General features: G+C 41.0%; 1 protein-coding gene across 1 annotated transcript in view; it reads right to left on the bottom strand.

Moving 5' to 3' along the window:
* Window positions 1–4,653: 4,653 nt before the first annotated feature.
* The window catches only part of NOX3 (NADPH oxidase 3), a 70,249-nt gene continuing 52,537 nt past the window's right edge, over window positions 4,654–22,365 (bottom strand). Inside the window, exons 11-13 of the mRNA XM_056126385.1 lie at window positions 21,735–21,881; window positions 17,222–17,346; window positions 4,654–4,780 (exon numbers count right to left, since the gene is read on the bottom strand). Of these exons, the coding sequence (XP_055982360.1) occupies window positions 4,654–4,780; window positions 17,222–17,346; window positions 21,735–21,881 (399 nt within the window). The remainder of the gene's footprint in view (window positions 4,781–17,221; window positions 17,347–21,734; window positions 21,882–22,365) is intronic.

Below are 22,365 nucleotides of genomic sequence, written 5' to 3'. Positions count from 1 at the left end.
ATTACTGGTTCTGTACTCAGGAATTACTCTTGGTGGTGCTTGGGGGACCATATGGGATGCTGGGTATCAAACCCTGGTTGGCCATGTACAAGGCAAGAACCTTACCTGTTGTACTACTGCTTCGACACATATTTATTTTCTAAGATTTGAAATTATTTAAATTATAAAACTATTCTATGGGTTTCAGGCAAGGTTGAGGGCAAGGAACAAAAGTGAGAAAAATTGAAGATACGACTTTATCATAATTAGAAAAATGAATAGAGTGGAAATAAGAGCAATGAGGATAAAGACAATTGATATCACTGAGTTAGGGAGACAAAGTACACAGGGTTCAATAAAAAATCTTTTCCCACAATGAAGAAAATAATCTCCAGAATACAATGCAATGCAAGAAAAATCGGTGTGACAGAGTAAATAGAACAAGTTATGAACTTGATCAAAGAAGCCAAAGGGAATTTAGGTATGCAGACAAAGAAAAGGTAAAGGGGAATGAACAAAATTGAACCCACAATTCACTGCCAGCATATTCAAAGACCAAAACACCTACTTATATTTACAAAGTTCCCGTTGCAAGAAAACTCTGTGCAACCAATTCTCCATCCAGTGATAAAGCAGCAGGTTGACATTCTCAAAGATGAATCAAATCAAGAGAACACAACATCTATGCTCTTAAAACATGTTGCTTGACAATTAATCTAACAGATTAGTAGTTTAGGCTCAATAGGAGAATAGAGAAGTTGAAATAAAAGGAATAGCGGTGAGCTGAGTTTTCTCTTTTAAGTTACTTATAGACTTGAACCAAGGGTACATTTAATCAATATTTCTTTTATCCTCCTGTATAATATATGAATCTGGGCATGCTTCGATTCCAGAGTCAACCTCTCATCTTCCACATTATTATTGTCCACAATCTTAGCTTTATTTGTTTATTTTTAAAATATATTTTTTATAAAGTTTTTCACAATATCTGATTACATTTAATATTTGAACTCCAATCCTCCACCATTACACCTTCCCACCACCGTATTTCCATCTGGATATTCAAACGCTGCCCCCAAAGCAGAACCAAAATAATTTATTTTGTATTGCTGGTTATGAACAATTCACTAAAAATGAGACAAAAAAAGTGTTTCTTAGAGAAAAGTGTGTGAAGATTGTTGTATTTCACCTAGGAGTCATTAAATCCTTCTATAAGAGATTAGTAGAATGTTAAAGATTGAGCTTTGTATGCTTATATATATATTTGTATAAAAATATAAATGTATAAATACATTTCACCCTTAAACCCCATCAAATGTGGCATGCTACTTTTGGTATATTAGTGATGTAAAGTATGAGATGTCCAGGAATAGATTCACTTGTGGGTGACGTTTGGCCGAGCTTGTGGAGGGCAGCCATGAACACGGAGGCAGTTTAGTTCTGGAGGTTTTCGGCTGCAGGAGCTGGGTCCCTTGGGACAGGGAGGGGGTCTCACCCACCCCCTTCTGGGTTGCCCTGCATGAAACAGCCTGTTCTGGGATCGGCACCATGGTTATGGGTTATCTTAGTTTTAATTTTAGCAACATTCCTTATGAAATAATCACGCTCTTTTACCAGTTAGTGCTCAGGGATTTGGGAAAAATACTTTTTATTTTTTCTTATCATCATTGAATTTATGCAGTCCTTTTCTGTCTCCGTTTGTTGTTGTTTTGGTGAAGGAGATGCCTTTCAGGTTTTTTTTTTTGTCTGCCAGTATCTATTTGCCTTTACTCTTGTATAATAATTCTGCTGAGCCCCAAATTCTCAGTTGGTAGTTATGTTTCTTCAGCACTTTGAGGATGTTATTTTGTTATCCTCTGTTGTCTATTGATGTGTTGAGAAGGCAGCTGTCAGATTTATTGTTCATTTGTAGGTAATTTAACTTCTCTCTGGTTCTTCCACGGCTGCTTTTTCATGAGACTGATTCTGGACATGGTTTTTCTTTTTCTTTTCTTTCTTTCCCTTGTTTTATTTTCTACACTTTAAAATTTTCTTTTGTATATTCTCCTTAGATAAATTTTAGGATATCTACTCCTTCAAGATCAGGAATGGGTTCAGTGGTGGAAGGCATGCCTTACATGTGTGAGAATCAGGGTACAAACTCCTAAATTGAGAAAATAAAATCTACTCTATCAAAAAATTTCAAAGAAACTTGAAATGAACTAATTTGGAATAAATTGGTATCTTTAGCATGTTTAAAAGTTCTTTTGGAAACATGTTATTTCTACTCACTTAAAATGTCTCTTTGTAAATATTTGTTCATTTGTCAGTCATAAAATTATGAGTAAATAAACTTATAGATTTGCTACAATTAAAATTTTTTTGAATATACAATTTCCTTAAAAAGTAATATCTTCTACCTAGCTATTTCTATATGAAACAATCTGCTAGTCTTGCATTTTTAATATCTTGATCACTTAATCACTTAATATCTTGATACTCAGATTTTTTACAATTTGTCATTAAGTAGCATAGAGGTTAGACGGAAAAAAGGATATAAATAACAGAGATTAAAAAATTCATCAAAATCTGCTTTTTAAAAGACTTTGCTTTTTAAATGAGCATTTAGGTTTTACCGAAAATTGAAGGAAATATGCGGAGATTAAACTTTGTTTTTAAGGACAAGTATACTTTAATAGATTAGATAAAGTGAGATGACTAAAGAATACATTTGATTTTCCAATGGGAAAATAAAAATAACATGGCCAAGAGAAAATATTTTAATATATTTAATTTTCTTGCTAAAGTAAATTTTAGGTCTGTACATTCAACTATATAAAATTCTACTTGTAAAGTCTGAATCAAAATTAAATGAGGAAGCAAATATGCAGACAGCTGAGGTTTATCAAAATTAGTACAGTTGAAAAAATAGGCATCAAGTAATAATGAAAAATTCCACTGCAGAGTTAGTAGATATAATTTCTGAGACATCAGGGAATATACTCAACCTCCCCCCTAGAGTATATTTTAAAAGTGTCCTCGATATCTTAGCACTAATGTCACGATAGGAGGACAAAGCAGAAGAAATGATCAACTTACATTTAAAAATACCTGAAAGAGCTTAAATGACCACACTGGATTTTGTAAGAACAAATCATGTCAGACCAATTTGATTCTTTTAATGACATAGTGGAATCTGCAAAGATTGGCATTCGTAAAGCAATATTTTAATTTTAATAAGCATTTTGTTCTGTTGTGATTAGAATGCTATTAGTAAGCTAAGGAAGGATAACAAAAGCGGTACCATTCTCAATGGTTATCATTAACACTATCCTTGAGGCTCTCAGAACAAAAAGGAGGTGCAAGAATTTGTGGAGTCCTATGGATTCAATAGCTTGATTGAAAACCTACGCAAAAATTTTAAGGTATTTCTAAAGCTGTAGCTGTTCCTAAGATAAATATGAGTTTTGGAATTGTGTTACTTTCAAAATGTTCTTAAAATAATGGGAACAATTTAAATATTGTGCAGTGAACACATTTATGAATACATTGGCATAAACAGCTGCATAGTATAGAATAACTGGCCCTATAATTAAAGGAAAATTCCCTGTGTATTTGCGGGGCAAAGCTAAAATTGAAGATAAGTGTCAAGATGATCATAGATCAAGATATAATAGTGATCAAAAGTGTTTATGAGAGCCTGAGAAATATAGAAGAAAGAAAAAAGAAAGAAAAATAAGGAAGAAGGAAAAGAAAAGAAATTTAGTTCAATTGAAAAAACATATGGGATACAAGGTCTGAAAAAATCACTTTCTATATAATACAAGTCATTTTTCTATTAGAACATACTGTTTCATTTCAGTCGACACATTTTAAAAGGATGTGGGGGAAATGAAAATGGATTTGAAAAAGAGAACCAAGAATGATTGAAAGGCTCAAATATATATCCTAGACGGAAAGGTTAAGAAATCAGCATTATTTGAACTAGGAAAAGGATAGGAAGGGATGATGTTATTATCATTTTCAAGTATATAGAAGATTTTTTATGAATGATAACTTCTGTTGGTAATTTCTCAGGTTGACAGAGGATGAAAAAAAGCAACAAAGGAGCTTTAGTTTAAGCAGAAAAGATCAGATATGGATATAAGGCAGTTTGCCATTGAAGTGATGGAAATTTGAAATGGCTTCTACAGGACACTGCAAGGCAGGCAGCTACATCATATTGTTACATGCAGTCTCCATAGTGCATGGAACATCAAACAGGAAAATACGTTTGGGAGACAGGGCCTATATCTAGATCAGCAATCTACTCCACTGGTCTACTATCTTTTATTTTTTTTGGGTAACCCATCAGCTGAGAATGACTTGTGCAATTTTCAATCATTGGAAACAAGTCAAAAGAATATCTTATGACATAAGAAAAGTATGTGAAATTCTATTTCAGTGTTCACAAATAAAGTTTTCTTGGAACACAGCCATCTCCATCAGCGATGTATCTTTGGCGGTGGTGAAGCATTAAAATGGCAGAGTTTGCCTAGTTTTGACTCAGACCATATGGTTCAAAGAGCCTAAAATAATTGGTCCCTGTAATGCTACATACTGAAGTAAATGCAGTGATTTTTACAGGAAGTTTTCCAACCCTTGACCTTTATCACTGTAGCCACTTACTCAATACTGCGATTTCATCTCCAAAGTCTAGAAGTGTTCCTTATTGTAGTAAAAATGCACCCCCCTGGGGTCAGCTGACGAATGTAAGTGGCACATCTTTTGGAGTGTCTTTGAGAGACTTTTGGGCCCACAGAAGAACACGCCGATGCTGCTACTGTAGAAGGTAAAGCAAAAGAAGGAACGTGTTACTCAGAGCAAGCCTGGCCAGAGGCCAAGGCACAAGGAATGAAGGTGCAAAGTGAGGGCAATGAGCTCATTTGTAAAAATCTCCGAGGGTGACCAGGGGATGGCTTCCTAGGTTCTGGGGGTACCGGGCCACTCCCCCAGCCAGGGCGGCCCAGGCCCTAGGGTAGATGGTGGAGGAGACGAGGGCCAAGCCGGTGGATTGATCATATACCATTTATTCCCCCTTCATTTCTCTCTCTCTCTCTCTCTCTCTCTCTCTCTCTCTCTCTCTCTCTCTCTCTCTCTCTCCCCTTCTATCCTGGACCCTTTTTCTCCCTCTCGCTCTGACTCTGGATCTCTGGAGCCCGAACCCCTTCTGATCTTACAGAGAGTCTTAGTTTATACAGCAATCATGTAGGGTGGTGACACAAAGGTGGGTTGAACATCCACAAATCAACAAAGAGAGGTAAGACCACTCCTCCAGGAGATTAACTCAAGGATAAAATCTCATCTAAAGAGATTACTCCAGATTTCTAGGAGATCTGCTCAAGGGTGGGATCCCAACGAGGGTGTGTTCTTTCCTCAGCTAGTAATCTACTTAAATAGTTGTAGTAAATCTATTTTCGATATTTCTAGCAATGTCACTCTGTACGAGCACAGTAAGAGATATAAACTTAAATTTTGGTTCTTCCTGAGAACATCTCACTATCTATTCCACAGTCCTCAGGCCAGGTTAGTCTTCTTAGCCCCAGCAGGGTCGTAGTCTCGTGGTTACTTACTTTTGGATCATGACAGCGTTTTTCCATGATCATGCCCTCAACTTATAGTTGAGTATAGTGGCAAGGTATCTCACAGCTTGCCCTGGGTCTATTCAGTCCCTCATTGGGACCCTGCTTTTAGGGTGCTAGGATCTAAGGGCAACTGAGTCAAGAGAGCAGATTCCCAGGAGTAAATATCATTCGGAGTCAACCAACTTCCAAGTTACAAAGCATAATATTAACTGTCTTCTTGTGTCCATACAGAAAGGACATTGCTTTAAGGTAAACTATTCAAAAGACATAACTTACAATACAAGTTCAGTATCCTTAGAAGGATCTGATCTTACAAGCTAACAGAATCTGATTAGGGAGAAAAGGTGATTAACTGTTTGGGGAAGAGAGCATAGAGAAGTAGTTACAAATAAACAAAAGAATGGGAGTGACTCGGGAGCACTGGGATGAGTGTGACCTGATAAACCTAAGCTACCTGAGGAAGGACAAAACAGTATTATCCTACACTCAGTGCATTTCCTCAACCCACTTTCTCTTCTCTTAGATTCTCTTGTCTTGCTTTGACTACCCTGTTCCCAAACAGGCTTCCAGAGGACTGTTACACCCTGAATCAAACCGGCTGGTGGTGCCAAGAAGATCTGAGGCCAGTGAGGGCCGTGGTGACTCAGAAGGGAGTTTTGAGATGGAGGCCCTATTGGCTGGCTTTGTGGTTAGATGACCTCGAGTAGCATCTTCATGGGGTGGAGACCAGGATATAAGTTTGCTGAGAGCAGGAAGCTACACTGGTTGGTTTATATTAACATCCCACCATAGTGCCCAGTGAATAGTAAAAAATCAAACCTATTTTTCTAATGGAATAAATAAATTATTCTGCTCATTATTATGTGCCTGGTCTCAGGCAAGACTCTGTCACTGGGTTTATTATTTTAAAAATTGGGGCTACATCCCATAGTGCCGGGTGGAACAGTGGGGGCCGTGCCAACTCCCACAGATGCTCTACTGTGCAGTGTGGTCCATGGTGCTTGGATCAAACTCAGGGTCTCTCCTATGCTGGGCAACACACGTTCTACCATTTAAGCCACACCCTGTGCCCAGTACAAGACTCTGAGCCTCATTCTTCACATGTCTAAAGCCAAGATAATAATGACTACATGGTATGTTCTATTGAAAGCCAAATTAGAGAACACATTCCAAATGGGGTTAAAGTGTTAGTTATGAATATCTTGTTCAACCCTGCCTTTTGGTAGATAATGCAATTTATACCAAAGTAATAGCAATTTAGCTATTTCATCTGCTGGAATTACTTTAGTTTTTAGAAAAGGCTCAAAAGAAGAGTTGGAGAGGAAAAAGACATTTGCTGAAAATGAAGTCAGCCAAAAGTTGTCATCTTTAATCATGACATTGCAAATAGCCATTGGAGAGGAATTTTACACATTGGGATGGTCCAGGGACTGTTCAATGCATTGTGACCACAGCTGCCGGCTCTTCAAATATAGAAGCAAAGCAGGGATGCAAGGAGTCAGGGAGTCTCTGGGAGCCAGGAGGGGCCAAAGTCTTATGGACACCATATATACCTCGATCTAACCTTTCCCCAGCCTCTGAAGTAAGATGCATTCATTAACCCAGATCAAGATTCTCAAAAAATTAGAAATTGAGCTCCCATTTGACCCAGTAATACCACTCCTGGGAATATACCCCGGAAGGGCAAAAAAGTTAGTCGAAGTGACATCTGCACTTGTTTGTTCATTGCAGCACTCTTTACAATAGCCAGAATCTGGAAAAAAACCTGAGTGCCCGAGAACAGATGACTGGTTAAAGAAATTTTGGTGCATCTACACAATGGAGTACTATGTAGCAGTTAGAAAAAAAGAAGTCATGAAATTTACATACAAGTGGTACTACATGGAAAATATCATGCTAAGCGAAATGAGTCAGAAAGAGAGGGACAGACATAGAAAGATTGCATTCATCTGGATAACATAAAGTAACAAAATAAGAGACTAACACCCAAGAGCAGCTGTGATAAATACCAGGTTGTTCACTCCATGGCTTAGAAGCCAGCGGCACACTGTTGGGGCAAAGGCAGCTCAGATAGAAAAGGGAGCACCAAATAAAGGGTGCTGGGAAGATCTGTCCAGGATGGGAGATGCATGCTGAAAGTAGTCTATAGACAGAACATGATTGCCACCCAATGTCTCTTCTGCAGACCACAGCACCCAAAAGGAGAGATAGAACAAAAGGGAGTGCCCTGCCACAGAGGCAGGGTGGGATGGGGGGGATGGGGGGGTGGGAGGGATACTGGGATTGGTGCGGGTGGAGAATGGGCACTGGTGGTGGGATGGGTACTCGATCATTGTATAACTGAAACCCAAGCACAACAACTTGTAATTCTACAACTGTACCTCAAGGTGCTTCACTAATAAAAAATAAATAAATTAAACAACAACAACAACAAAAAGATTTCTCATACTTTGCTGTGCAAAAAGCATCTAGGCAGACCCTTAAGACATACATTCCTGAGCTAGAAACCAAGGAATGCCTCATTAGTAAGACTATAGGTTAGACTGAAGTCCTGTGTAGTTCTCTTTTTTAGGCAACAGATCCATTAACTTTTTTGAGGATGCTTCAGATCCAACACCAACAAGGGCAAACCCCTTTGATTGGCCATTGGCAGTCTCCTGCCCCCGCGCCTGACTGTCCTTGCCGCTGGGGCCCCTTGGAGGGGAGCGGGTTGAGCTTTCCTCCCCGCCCCGACCAGGGCTCCGGCAGCCAAAGACCTCCAGGACCAGCCACCACCATGCTGAGACTACTCTCCGCACACATGAAGGTACTGGCAGAGGGACAAAGTCACGAGGGTTCCGGGGCCGAGATCTCCAAGCCTACTCGGATTTGGGCCAAGCATCCTCCACCCAGATCCTCCAAATTCCAGTAGGCGGGGATCACAACCACCAACTGGCCCCCCTGGCGCCGTATAATCCCATCAACGGCCAAGACTCAGAGACTATAAAAACCAGCTCCCGGAACCACGCGGCTGCATTTGCGGCTGCACGACATCCTATTATAACATCTTATTATCTCATTCCTACTTTGGACAAACTGGCAGGCTCCCGAATGTAGCCTGCCCACACGGCAGAGTCTGGCAAACTCCCCGTGGCGTACCCAATATGCCAAATACCAGTAACAATGATGGGTCTCATTCTCCTAAAGAGCCTTGAATATAATCTCAGGGCTAGGATGAAGGAGACGTTACTTAGACCTGCTCGAGGCAATCGACGATTAACAGGATGATTTGTGATTTTTTTGTGATTGTGAAGTCCTGTGACTCACTCTTTTAGGGACTTTCTTCAGGCCCCAGGACCAGTACTCTGTACCTTCTCAGTACTGGCTTTCCACTGGGAAATGTGGATTTAGTCTACATCTTATTTACTTATATTTTCACTTACATATCACTTATATATTCTTATTACTTATAGAAGTGGTTGTTGGCCAATTATTCTGTATCCACATTTTAATTGTGAGTTTGAGGACCAACTGGAACAACCACGGTAGACGTTGATGGTTCAATTGCATTTCAAGCTCTCACTTCAAAAAAATTTATCAGCAAATTCATTTTAACAATGATTAAAATGCCTAACTGCTATTTTTTTAAAATAAATCACTGCCATGGCTAACTTGGAGGAAGCATTCCTTCAGAAAATATTTCCCACTGAAAAATCAGAGTCGGGGGCTTAATGCGGCCACTTGAAGGAGCTGAAGAAGAAGAAGAAAGTGATGCTGAAGAGCTTCTGTTGCTTATACACTTCGTTGCTGGGTAACTTGGGATATGCTGACCGCCGCCTCAAACCTTCCATGTCCTTTGTACACAAGAAAATATGTATCTCCGGGGAGATTTCCCCCTAGCTTCTAAAAGCTCCTTGAGAATTTAGACAAGACACAGCCTGCATGCTCCCGGTTTTCAGCCCCATGCTGGGGACACTTCATGAATTTACAGAGGCCTCATCCTGCTGCTCCGAGCTGAACAGAAAAGAGGATGCGGCTGTTAACCCCTCACCCCGTGTTGATTACAGGCTTCCCCATCCTGTATTTGGTGTGGTGTCTGCATCCCCGGCTAATGCATTTGCACAGGGTCAGGCAAAACCCTCCTCAGCCTCCTCAGCCCGGTGTGGCGTCTGAGGGAGCCTTGCATCTCCGTTCAAAGGCTCTGTGGTGGGTGGTGTTAGCTTCCCAGGCGTGGAGGTGTCAGCAAAGTGATTGCCCACCGGCCCCTTCCCACAGGCTGGGATTGCCCTTTCGTGTGCTGCCGTGGGGACTGTTTACAGAGCCCAAGGATACCCTTTGATGCTCTGCCTTTAAGGCTCCATTTCAAAGGATTCAGGTTGCTGCTGCCAGGCGTGCCACGGGGTCTCCTACAGTTCACAGCTACCCCCGCTGCCTTTGAAGCTGTGGCCATTACTGCAGCTAAGTACACACTTTTCTGTATTCAGGTAACCATCCCCGTCAAGGCACCGGGCCACAGAGACTCACAAAGGCCATTCATTAGCTCCCTTCCTGGAAGGTGGAGAGAGGCCAGTCTGTTGCTAGCACCCGGTGCATTCTTGAGAAATAGCTTTTCCCCTGCCCTCCCTTTTTTTTTCTCTTCTTTTTCTTTTATGAGGTCATGGACAAGTGCAATAGAACCCTAAGGTTTGGTTAAGAAAAAAATAATCTTCAATAAAGTTTAATGACTCATGATTGCTCAGAATTTCAAAACAAAGCAAAAAACGCCAATTTCTCTGCACAAGATGTGCAAGAACAGGAGATATTCTGGTTCAGGTTCCGGCTTGCAGGTTCCCGAGCTTGTGCAAGCATTGGAGGGCCGAAACAGTAGCAGCATGAGCAGCATTGATCAGTAGGAGCTGCTGACTGCCGCGAGGACCGTTTTTACTCCAACGGCAAAGACGGCCGACCTTGGCAGGATTCTTTCAAGCCCTGCTAACCTGTAAAGAAAATGCCCTTCTCCCTCGCTTGCCATCTGAACACCACCAGGACTCAGCTCTGCGGGAATGATGCATTTTTCAAAATCAGTACTGCACTGCGAAGGGTTCCAAAGGTCACAAAGATTTCCAGGCAACAGATATTTGGGAACATGGGGGCTCCCCAGAGCAAACCCACCATCTTGCCAGACTCCCAGCTTCGGCTACCCTGAGCCCAGCGCTCTCTAAATTGTATGTTTGTTTTTATGTGCTGACTTTTATGCTTGGTAAGTTATAAGCCTATAGGGGCAGACCCTAAACCCCATTAAAAAAATCAAATTACTTTATACCCTGAGTGTATTCTGCAAATAAAATCGATAAACAGAAGCTTCCCGTGGATTTATGGAGGCGCAGCAAAGAGATGAGAGCCCCTCACTAAGTCGGTGTTGCAGGATGGACGCAACTTTTGGTTAATCTCTCCTGGAGAGTGTTTTCCATTAGAAAATGCCTCCAAATGATTCATGGCATAATTATATTTTTGTGCAACATCGTTCCCCCCACCCCCTGCCCAGTAACACAGATGATAATTGTACTGACCATTTTTTTTCTCTTTTTAACCCTTCACCCACTTGATTTTCGACAGCCAATTTGGGTGGTTTTCTTTGCAGCCTAATAGCTCAACAGCTCAGTTGTTTCTGAGTAGTAACAGATACCCTTGGTGGTAACTGCGACAGCTGCGATGCACCCCTCCAGTCCCCGGAGCTCTCCCCAGCAATTCTCTCTGCTTCTGTACAAGTTAGTTCTCTTGTTCAGCTGCCCATCATTCCTTCTTGCCATCCTTTCAACTAGTTATGTTGGCTACTGTGCCAAGCCCTGAGAACTGGGCAGTTACTGGCCATGAGGACTTTCTTGAGGGGAAAAAGAAAGCAGTTGATGTGTAGCCCTGAAACATAGAGAATAATAAAGCCCGTTTGCCTGCCAATCCTGTCTATTTCTCCTCTCTGAGAAAATGCTAACCTATAAACTACTGCATACAGAAATATCCCATTATTTTAATCATTTCTAACGATTTAAAATAGTACCACCTATTTCCCCTGTAGGGGAAAAGGGACCCCAGATAGAGAAGGGAGCACCAAATAAAGGGTGTTGGGAGGATCCTCCCAGGATGGGAGAAGCATGCTGAAAATAGACTATAGACCAAATATGATTGCCACTCAATGGCTCTTTTGCAAACCACAACACCCAAAAGGAGAGAGAGAACAAAAGGGAATGCCCTGCAATAGAGGCAGGGTGGGATGGGGGGGATGGGGGGTGGGAGGGATACTGGGACCCGTGTTGGTGGAAAATGGGCACTGGTGGAGGGATGGGTATTTGATCATTGTATAATTGAAACCCAAGCACAAAAATTTGTAAGTCTACAACTGTACCTCATGGTGTTTCACTAATAAAAATTAAAAAAAAGAAAGAAATAGCATCACCTAAACTTCAGAGTAATGGTAGGTCCACCTTGTGCTACTCCATAAACAAACAAATGCCAGTAATTTTCTTTTTTCTTCCCATTTTTATTTTAGGGGGACCAGGAAGGGGAGATTTTTCAAGTAGTACTTGGGAATACTGGGGGCCATTCCCTCTGACACTCAGTCTGGCTGTGTGGGCCTGAAGGTGTGTGGTCCTGGTGCTATTTGGGCCCAAGGGTGCTGAATCATTATAATTGAATCTACTCTAGATTATAACTGGAAAATGGAGTGTCCTATGGTAGAAAGGTACTATTAAGAATGCCCCAGTGACAGGGCTATGGTGACTTTATTTTTCTCATGAACCCATCATTTATCACAAGAAGTATTTCCATTTCAGTCTCTTTCTTTAAGTCTGCTGAAAGGTAGTTATACAGTGAATGTTCAGAGTATCCTATTCGACGGAGGGTTCTGCATGCTATTATCAGAATGTCAATTTCCTAAAGATGTCATTTAAAAACATTTTGGGCATATGCACGTACAAATGAGAATTGGAGGGTGTGCATGAAAGCAAATGTGGTTCCAGATGGACACGTTTACTCAATTTAGCAGACAGGTATTTCTACATTTCTGCAAACAATAGTGGGTTTAAAATACATCCATGCAGAATGGATGATAAGCTCCCCAGTCTAATTGGTGTGGACATCTTTCTTCATCCCTAGGTTGGTTGGCTGTTCTAACAAATGGTGATATTCTTATTTAATACATTAGAAATATTTCCAGTAGAGTTATGAAAAAAATGGTCAAATCTTTAAAGTTTCTATGATAATTATTATGTAAAGTTTAATGCCCACAAAACACGGGAAAGTTATCAGTGGACATGTCAAAAAGTGGCCAACTTAAAGTATATAAAGTATAAGATCAAAGGTGGAATTCTACAGGGAATCATTTAATTCAGTGTGTTAAAAACAACTGATCCACAAATCCAGAAGGTGGAATATATCACAATGTGTGTTTATCAAAAAAGTAGCTTGATGTGACAAAGATATATTTATTTTTATTCTATCTACTTTCTTGGAAACGATTCCCTGATTTTCTGAACATTTGTCTAAAACTTAGGAACATATTGAGAATATTTAAAAAAAAATCAAGTACAGCTTCTTCCATTTTTGGGTAGATGCACGTTTTGATAAATTAGAAAATGCTATCAAGACATGTATTTAATTAACCTATATTTTAATTGGAGCATGAGTTTTATTGTTTTGGTGTTTAAAGTAATTTTCTACGTCTAACTTAAGTCCTACACAACAGTTGCTGCATACATGTGAAATTGGACATTTCAACGAATGTACGAATTTGGATCATATATCAGTAGATATCGGTATGAACAGTAACGCAAATAAAAACAACAGAATATACTTTCCCGGTTTCGACTTTCTGTCTTTGATCTCATTTTAATTTTCCTCCTCTTTCCTTATTTGTATTCATTTTGATGCCCACCAATTTGTTTCTCTCTGACTGTTATTTTTGCAATTTTCTGGTTCCTTTATAGCTTGCACTAGTCTCTTTGATCTGCTTTCCTTCAAGCCTTATTTTTGGTGCTGTTTTTCATGTTCTATAAAAAAAAATAGTTTTGTCCCCTCTCCCCTTTATTCTTTTGATTTAACTCCTTCTTCTGAGAATGAGAACAAACTCCAGCTTTGAGTGAACAGGTAAATGTTTTTAAAAAGAGTAAGCCCTAAGAATCCTTGGCTTTGCGCTGATGAATAGAAATGGTTGAGAGCCAACTTCAAAGATTCTCAAGAACAAAGACCCTTTTCTGAGGCCACGAACAAGCCCACCGATTCTGACTCATCTTTGCCAAAAGATATGAGCTAATGACAGGACAGACCTGTCTTGTAAGAGTAGCCAAGTGGGCTTGGGAACAAACATATCCTTGACATAATAAGGGGAAAACATACTGTTTATCTCCTTAATAACCATCTTGAGGAAAATTAATGGGACTTTGTCCTTTGTGCAGAACAGTAATTGGATTGTGTGTTTCATTTATAGCTGGACAAAGGCCAGGATATTGAAATACTTCTCAATATTAGATTTTCTTGTTTAAAAATTAGATTTTATTGGCATTCCCTTTCCGAGATTTCTTCATTAAAAGCTTCATTAAGCATAAATCTTCTTTTACACAGCAGAGCACAAAATTATTTTAAGGAGGTCATTATAAAAATCTTTTGGTGGTGTGGTGTGAAGCTCTTTACTGGAGTTCTGCATTTTCCCAGGGAATCTGGAGTTCCAGGGATAAGAGAATGACGGGGCTTTGCGTATGTGTGTCTGTTATTAACTCCATTGATGGGGTGGATTTAGACAACCAGGCAGAGTGCTCTAGTGCTGAAGGCTATTTACAAATAGGTAATTTAAAATAAAGCTTTAGTATAGTATGTGGTTGAGGCTTGATCCTGTGGCGTCTGAGCTTTGGGGAAATCTCTTCTGGTCTGGAAGAGATAACGCTTGTCCATGGGGAAAGCATTTAAATATCTAAAGTTTGGATAAGTAGAACTGGTTTTTCTGTATGTTTCTGTCCTGATCTTTGAGGCAGGCTGCTGGGAGGGGTTGAGAAGACCATCCTCACCAGGACAGGTGACCACGGTGTCAGGTGTCCCCCTTCACATGTTCCTCTGACTCCCTGAACATGGGACACTGTTGTACTGGAGCCAGAGAACAGAAGGAAAAGAAAAAACGTAAATGTGGGTTGTCCATGACCCAGAGGATGAATACTAGTCAGTACACATGTGTTCCAGAGGGCAGGAAAAATACTAGGGAAGTGTGTAATGTTTGATGAGGCCATGCTTTCTGGGTAGGAAGACCCAGGTAGACAGCAACATGACCAACGGGAGAGAGAGCCAATAGAGAAAGCCAGCCAGAGATACCTCATGACTTCCGTATACTCTTGGTGGCTGAGCATCATGGACAAAAAGAAGAAGGGGCGTGGTCTAAATGTTAAGGTAAATAAAATAGCTAGAAGCAGTGTACTCAGCAGAACTCTATACACTACAGAGAGAGAATATATCTTCTTATCCTTCCACTAGTTTGGTTCCTGGATCTCTGTACATTTATAGATGCATCTTCCTTCTATCCAGCACCTTGGATCCAAAGGCACCTTATAGGCTTATTTCACCTCCCCCTGCCTCTTTCATGTCACCCCTGAGAAACTAACTTATGCCTAAATCTCACCCCTAAGCCCCTGACTCATATTCACTGACCTGATACACATTTCTTGGGTATAGAACAGGCAAGCTATGCATGTCAAAGACCAGGAGACTCGATTGCCTGCACCTGCTGGAAGTTCATTATTCTTTCAGAAGAAACTCCATCCTGACTGGGGTTGGCCTCTGCATCTTCAGAAAAGATCCAGATCCCAATGGCCTTTTCAGATCCAAGTCCACCACCATGGGGCACCTCCCCGCTGTGTTCTGCACTCCCTAAAGATGCTTCTGACTGCCAATAGATGCCACGGAAGACAAGAAGGGTTCTACCCTGCCTCTGCCTGCGCATCCCTCATGGCAGCCCTCTAAGGAAGAGATATAAAGTCTTATCACAGCCCATGACTGACCCCCATTGCGACTTTTACAGTGACTGTTTCTTTAATCCACCCAGTTCCAGCTGTGCTTTCATCATAGATTCCTGCAGTGCACAGTGACTCTGTGTCCTCCTGTTCTTTCTGCCCATGTGGAACACCCTCTGCTTATTTCTGCTGCATCCTCAAATACAGAAATGCATCTTGAAACAAAGATATGGTTAGCCCATGCTGGCTTTCAGTAGCCTTAGTATAAGGGCCTTCAAAATAGAAGTTGACTTAGGAGGACATGAAATCACAAGGGTAACTAGGTACATGTGCTCTGCCCTTGTCAATAGGCCATGTGTTCTCTTGGTTCTGAAAGCAATGTGGAGAGTGTGTTGGATTAGCCATGCCTCAGAACGGGGCAAAATAGCTGGAATAAATGACCCTGTCCAAGATCACATAGTAACTTCTAGAATCCAAAAAGCACAGGATTCTTTAGTCTTGCTTGGTGGTCCCAGAGCAAATGCTCTTCCTCCTTTCCATCAAAATTTATGATAGAAAACAATAGTAATAACAGGAATGGTGACAATGGTAATGGCAGGAATAACAATAGCTCACAATTTGCTATATTAAACAAAATATGGTTGAGCACTTCTCTGCATTAACTCATCTAATCCACACAGCAGGCAAGGCAGGAACCACTGCTTTTATTTACACAGGAGACTGAGTCAGCACTCAGGCCTGTCCAAGAGTTACCTGTTATGCTGCCACAACCAAGATTTATATTGAGTCCCTTGGGCACAAGAGCCTGGGCCTTTAGTCACCATCTGAAATCCTCGCTTGGCCTTAACCACTTTTTATCTGCTTCGCTGGACAGACTAGTTTTAACTTATAGTTTGATACAAGTGGATTCTCCAGTTGGGGGATTAGAAATCAATTCTTTTCACAAAGATGTCTTGAAGAAATAGGATCTTCAACAAACTATGATTTCTCTTTCTTTCTTTCTTTCTTTCTTTCTTTCTTTCTTTCTTTCTTTCTTTCTTTCTTTCTTTTTCTTTCCTTTCTTCCTGCCATACCCATTGAAACTCAGGAGTTACTCCTGGCTCTGCATTCAGGAATTATTCCTGGTCATGATCAGGGGACCATATGGGTTTCTGGGGCTCAAACCCAGGTTGGCCCCTTGCAAATCAAGTGCCCTCCACTACTTGCTGTTCTATCTATCCAGCCCAACAAGCTACCATCTTTAATTGATGGTAAGGGTGAAAACTTTCAAGGCAATTGCAAAGTTCCAGATGGGTCTTGAACTAACCCAGGACCATCTTTTTCTTTTCTCTTTACCTTCACACCCCTTGGCCGAGTGAGATGGCCTTCTATTTTTTTTTATGGTCACACCTGGTGATGCACAAGGGTTACTCATGGCTTTGCACTCAAAAATTGCTCCTGGCGGTGCTCGGGGGATCATATGGGATGCTGGAAATTGAACCCGGGTTGGCTGTGTACAAGGCAAATGCCCTACCTGTTATACTATCACTCCAGCCCCTGACCTTCTATTTTTAAGGCAAATGTTTTGTCTTGAAATGAGGTTCCCTATGCTACAGACTAACAAGCTTGCACGCCAAAACCTTCCATATCAGCAGCAACTTGCATTTCTCTATGGACGCTCGCTGTGGGCAGGGAAAAGAGTCCCAAGTGCCTTACCCAGGGTGGTTGTAAGCCATTTGCTGAAACTCCTTGTTCCAATTGGGCCTTCCATAGGAGGTTTTCTGCTTTAGCCCCGTAATTGCATCAGTAGTTTCATCCCAGTGCAGAGCTATGTAAATAGCCTACATAAAAAACAAACAAACACATTCATCAATGTTATCAGTGGCTAGTTATGGGATGGGAAAATGAAATATCTACTAAACAGTGGATGAAGTTGCAGTGTCCTGCTATAGATTTAATATGCAAAATCTTATTTCTGTTGCAGTTGCTGGAGGGGGGAAACACCTAGTGGTGCTGAGTGATACTGGGATCCAACCCAGGGCCTCACACACGGCAGACCAGGGTGTTCCACTTGAACCACCGTCCTTTTTGGATGGGGCTGGAAATGCTTATTCTTGTTATCAGAGCTCCTGGGTTCTGTCTTCTCCCAGAGGCCTTCTGTTTCATTTGTTTTTCTACTCTGTCTTGGTGCTATAGGAATGAGGCCCTTTCCTTGGTGTGGTTGAGTAAGAGCATGGGAATTGAACCCATGCCTGGAGCATGAGTTTTTGCTTCAAAGAGACAAGACTTACACAGTGACAGTGGTTCATGAAAAGTAAGCTCAAAGCTCCTTCCTTTTTTCCTCCACACTTTCCAAGAACAAACCTGACCTTTGATCCCTGTCATTTAATAACAGAACTTGGGACTTGACTGGAGTGATAGGAAAATTCTGGGGAGAAGCTGGATCTATCATTACACTGCATTTGGCCTGGCAGAAGAAGGCATGGGTGGGGCACATCAGATTTTTTTAATTCTTACTCTGCTGTCTTCAAGATGTAGTTGCCCTTTCCAGTCTTCATTTTAAAGTCTCGGCACCTCTCTTGGATTTCAACTCCCCAAAGTATTTTCATTAAGATCATGATCATGATCATCCTGTTGTTCGTTAATTGCCTCGAGCAGGCACCAGTAACGTCTCCTTTGTCCTAGGCCTGAGATTCTCAAAAGTTCCACATTCAAGGCTCTTTCAGGGTTAGGAGAATGAGACCCATCATTGTTACTGGTATTTGGCATATTGGGTACGCCATGGGGAGTTTGCCAGACTCTGCCGTGTGGGCAGGTTACATTCGGTAGCCTGCCAGGTTGTCCAAAGCAAGAATGAGATAATGAAGTTATGAAATTTGATTATAAGTGGGTGCTCATGGAGAAATCAGGCTAAGTGAAATGAGTTAGAAAGAGAGGGACAGACGTAGAAGGACTGTGCTCATTTGTGGAATATAAAATAACATAATAGGAGACTGACACTCAAGGATAGTAGACACAAGGGCCAGGAATATTGCCCCACAGTTGAAAGCCTGCATCATGAGCTAGGGGAGAAGACAGTTGGAATAGAGAAGGGATCACTAAGTCATTACAGTTGGAGGAATCGTTCAGGATGGAGATGTATGCTGAAAGTACAGGACCAAATGTGATAGCCTCTCAGTATCTGTAATAGCCTCTCAGTCTCTGTATTGCAAACCAAAATGCCCAAAAGTAGAGAGAGAGTATGGGGAAAATTGCCTTCAAGGGAAGGCTTGTAAAGGGGAGGGGTATACTAGGGACAATAGTGGTGGAGAATGTGCACTGGTGGAGGGAGAGGTGTTTGATCATTGTATGACTGAAACTCAAACATGAAAGTTCTGTAACTGTATCTCCCAGTGATTCAATTAAAAAAAAAGTGTTTCCATTTCTCAGGATCCCAGTTGGCATGATCTTCAAATACCAACCACAGCCCCCTCTGCCCCACCTCAGTCTCCCTGCCCGAGTCTGGTGCTTGAAATGACATCCCATTCCCCACATCACTAGCCACTTCCCCTCTATCTCCACGTTGATTGGCTGATGCCTCTAGGCGGACACTCTTGGTGGAGGGTATCTGTTTTGTGAGATGCTCCTCAGAGGAAGGCCCCTCTGTAGATATCTCTACAGTCCCTGTGTACAACCACTGTGGCCTGGAGCAGACCATGAGACTTCTTTACAAGAACCACACAGTGCTCTGGAAAGAGAACATTGCTCTCATGAGACTGAAGTCATTTTGATCAAGACAACCTGAGAAGGCATGAGTGGATTTAAGGGGCAAACTATGAAGTAGGCAGAAGGGAAAGGCTAAAGTGTTAGGTGACTTGGATAAAGACATGGATTGGAGCTGCAGCCAGAAGAAAAGGATGGAATGTCCCAGAACAAAGGGCTTCTGCCAGACTAGAAAGGAACTTCATTATTCAGCCAATAAGGCGACCTTTCCTTCTTGTGTTGTAACACCACTGAGCTACCAATCTCCAGTGTTCAAGCATTCACAATTCTCTAAGTCCCATATTTCTCAGCTTAGTGTTCAATTAATCTCTCAAACCTGTTGATTTGCCCTCTATAATACCTTTCCATCTGTCCCTTCTGTTCTTGTCATTCTGCCACTTTGAGGTTGTCGAATTCACTTGAACCATTTTTTTTTCTAAAACACCCTCTTGATTTCTTCCTGACAGAATGCACCAATTATTTTTTTCACCTCCCCCACCCCAAACCAAAATTTGAGCATCTAAAGTATTTTCAACATGTCATGGCAAAAATTGAAGGAATGTCTATTTTAAATCACATGTCTTCTGAAACTTTATTTTCTATACTTTTGGAAGAGACCACAATGGAATAGGACAGTGTTGTGACAAAAACCAAGCAGAATTGCAGCCCTATAACTCCTTAATGCCCTAATGATAGGGATAGTGTTGATGTGGAATCAACTCACTTCAGAAGCAGAGAGCAAGCACAATTCTAGAACCGAAAGACCAAAGATGTGTCTGTATTTTGCCAAGTGGGTCATTAGTGAAAAATCCCATTTGAATAAGGGAGAGGTGTATTTGGAAAGCACAATTAACACTATTTAATTTATTAAGAGGTTTTAAGTCTAGTTCCCAGACCTATATTTCTATTTCTCTCAGAGGAATAAATATTTAAAGCTGGCTGCTAATAAAAACCCGAAGGTTAATTTAGATACCGAATTTTAAGTAAAGTCTTATTCATTTGTAGAAAGAGTCAAATTATAGGGATGTTCCACAGTGCCAATGTGTGTGTGCATGAGAGAGAAAGAGAGAAAGAGAGAGAGAGAAACTATGTTTGAGAAAGAAAAGGATAAGAAAAAGCAAAAAGAGGGAAGGGAGAGAAAGAAAAAGACAGGTGGAGGAGAGAGTGAAGGTTGAGAGAGAGGCTGAGGGGGAGAAAGAGGCTTTAAAGAATTTGTAAATGCAGTAACTTAAAAGCAAATCTCCTTAGTGCAAACACTTTTCTTCAAGTAAGTACCAGTAGTAGCTGCTACAGACTTGTTGTTTAGAACATATGTTTCATAATCTATTAATCACTTTACTGTTGTCTTCCATATTTGAGGGGCTAGAAAAAATTTGCAATTTAGATTTATCACTCATTATTATCAATAATGAAATGCTGTCATTGCACAATATTTTCTTTATAGTCATTAAACTCAGCTTTAATACCTCATTAATAAAATCACCTGGACAAAGGATCATCCTGACCTTTGGTGAGTAAGCATATATGGACACAATGTCTCAGAGTGTCTTCCGAAAAAGACAATCATGTACTCAAAGCAATTATTTTCTATTATAAATACATAGCTAAATCATGTACATAGATAAATCATGTACTCATAGCAATTATTTTCTATTGATGCTCATATGTTTTACCAAACAAAATATTGAGTGTAAAACAGCTGACGGGTTTTCTGTTTGACTCTGAGCAGCTCAAAGATTGAAATTAGTATCAATTAGGATCCCAATAAGTCTCACAGTCAATCAATATTGACTGGAAGTCACTAAAATGACACGTGTGGCTTTCAGTGCCTTGATTTTTCTCGGCATTCCAAACTTGAGATTGGCTTCCCACACCACCCTCTCTTCCAATCTTCTCTATTCCTCGGTAAATGAACTGAAGTTTCTTTTATTGTTTCAATCTCAATAGGCTGCTTTAACCTGGTTTCATTTCATTCTCCTTTCTTTTTAAGAACAGAAAAAAAATATGTCTTTCATGTTACCCGATAACTACAGCTCATTATTGAAATTATTGCTCCTCTTCTCTTTGCTCTATTATTAGATGAGTTAGATAATTTGGCGGACTTATGAGCAAAGGGGAGAAGGCAGCAGGAATAGAGAAGAGATCACTAAGAAAATGATGGCTTGAGGAGCCAGTTGGGATGGGAGATGTGTGCAGAAAGTAGATAAAGGACCAAACATGTGCCTGTATTACAAATCATAATGCCCAAAAGTAGAGAGAGAGAGAGAGAGTATGGGGAATGTTGTCTGCCATGGAGGCAGGGGGATGGTGGGAAAGGGGGGGTATACCAGGGATATTGGTGGCGGGGAATGTGCACTGGTGGAGGGATGGGTGTTTGATCATTGTGTGATTGTAACCCAAACATGAAAGCTTGTAACTATCTCACGGTGATTCAATAAAATTAAAAAAAAAGAGATAATTTGACTGCTTCTCAGAGTCTTATCAATACCTGGTTCTCATCCCATTCTGTAAGAAATATGTGGTAACTCAGAAAATAAGGTTTTCCTTGCTCGCTCATGCGTGTTTCCAGAGACAGTAAGAGATCAGCAAACCATTCAAAAGCCTTCGGATCCCGGCAAATCCAGTAGAAATACACCTGCGGAGAGAGAAGGCAAGACAACGGATCTGTTCTTCTTTCCATAATGTGCTGATAATCACAGGCTACTTTATCTCCATTAAATTATTTGAGCCCAAATGGGCACTTCTGTGAAATAACACGCTTCCCTCTGCCAGCCAACAGTCCCACACTGTGATTTCTTTAGAAGAAATTCACATTGTGTTTGAAAAGGCCCAGAGTGAATTCTGTGTCAGGAGCCCGTGGGCTGTTGCCAGTTCCTCTGCAAGAGGATCAATTCGCGGCGTCGCTGGCTGTGCGGCCTTTGAATGAGGTTAATAATCATAACTAGCTGTGCCTTTCACGGCTCCCGAAGGGGATAAACTGTTAGACCAACCCCCTTCATCTTTACTTATGACCTAAGCTCGGGATTTGAACTCTCTTCTCTGGAGACCTCTGAGGCTGGGGCGCTAATCCCCTTCACTAGCCAGGACCTCTAGAGACTGGAGATTATGGTAATTGTAAA

Source organism: Sorex fumeus, unplaced genomic scaffold (assembly GCF_029834395.1).
Source record: "Sorex fumeus unplaced genomic scaffold, SorFum_2.1 ptg000061l, whole genome shotgun sequence".
Lineage (NCBI taxonomy): Eukaryota > Metazoa > Chordata > Mammalia > Eulipotyphla > Soricidae > Sorex > Sorex fumeus.
The sequence above is the reverse complement of the archived record's forward strand: the minus strand, read 5'-3'. Positions and strand labels throughout refer to the sequence as shown.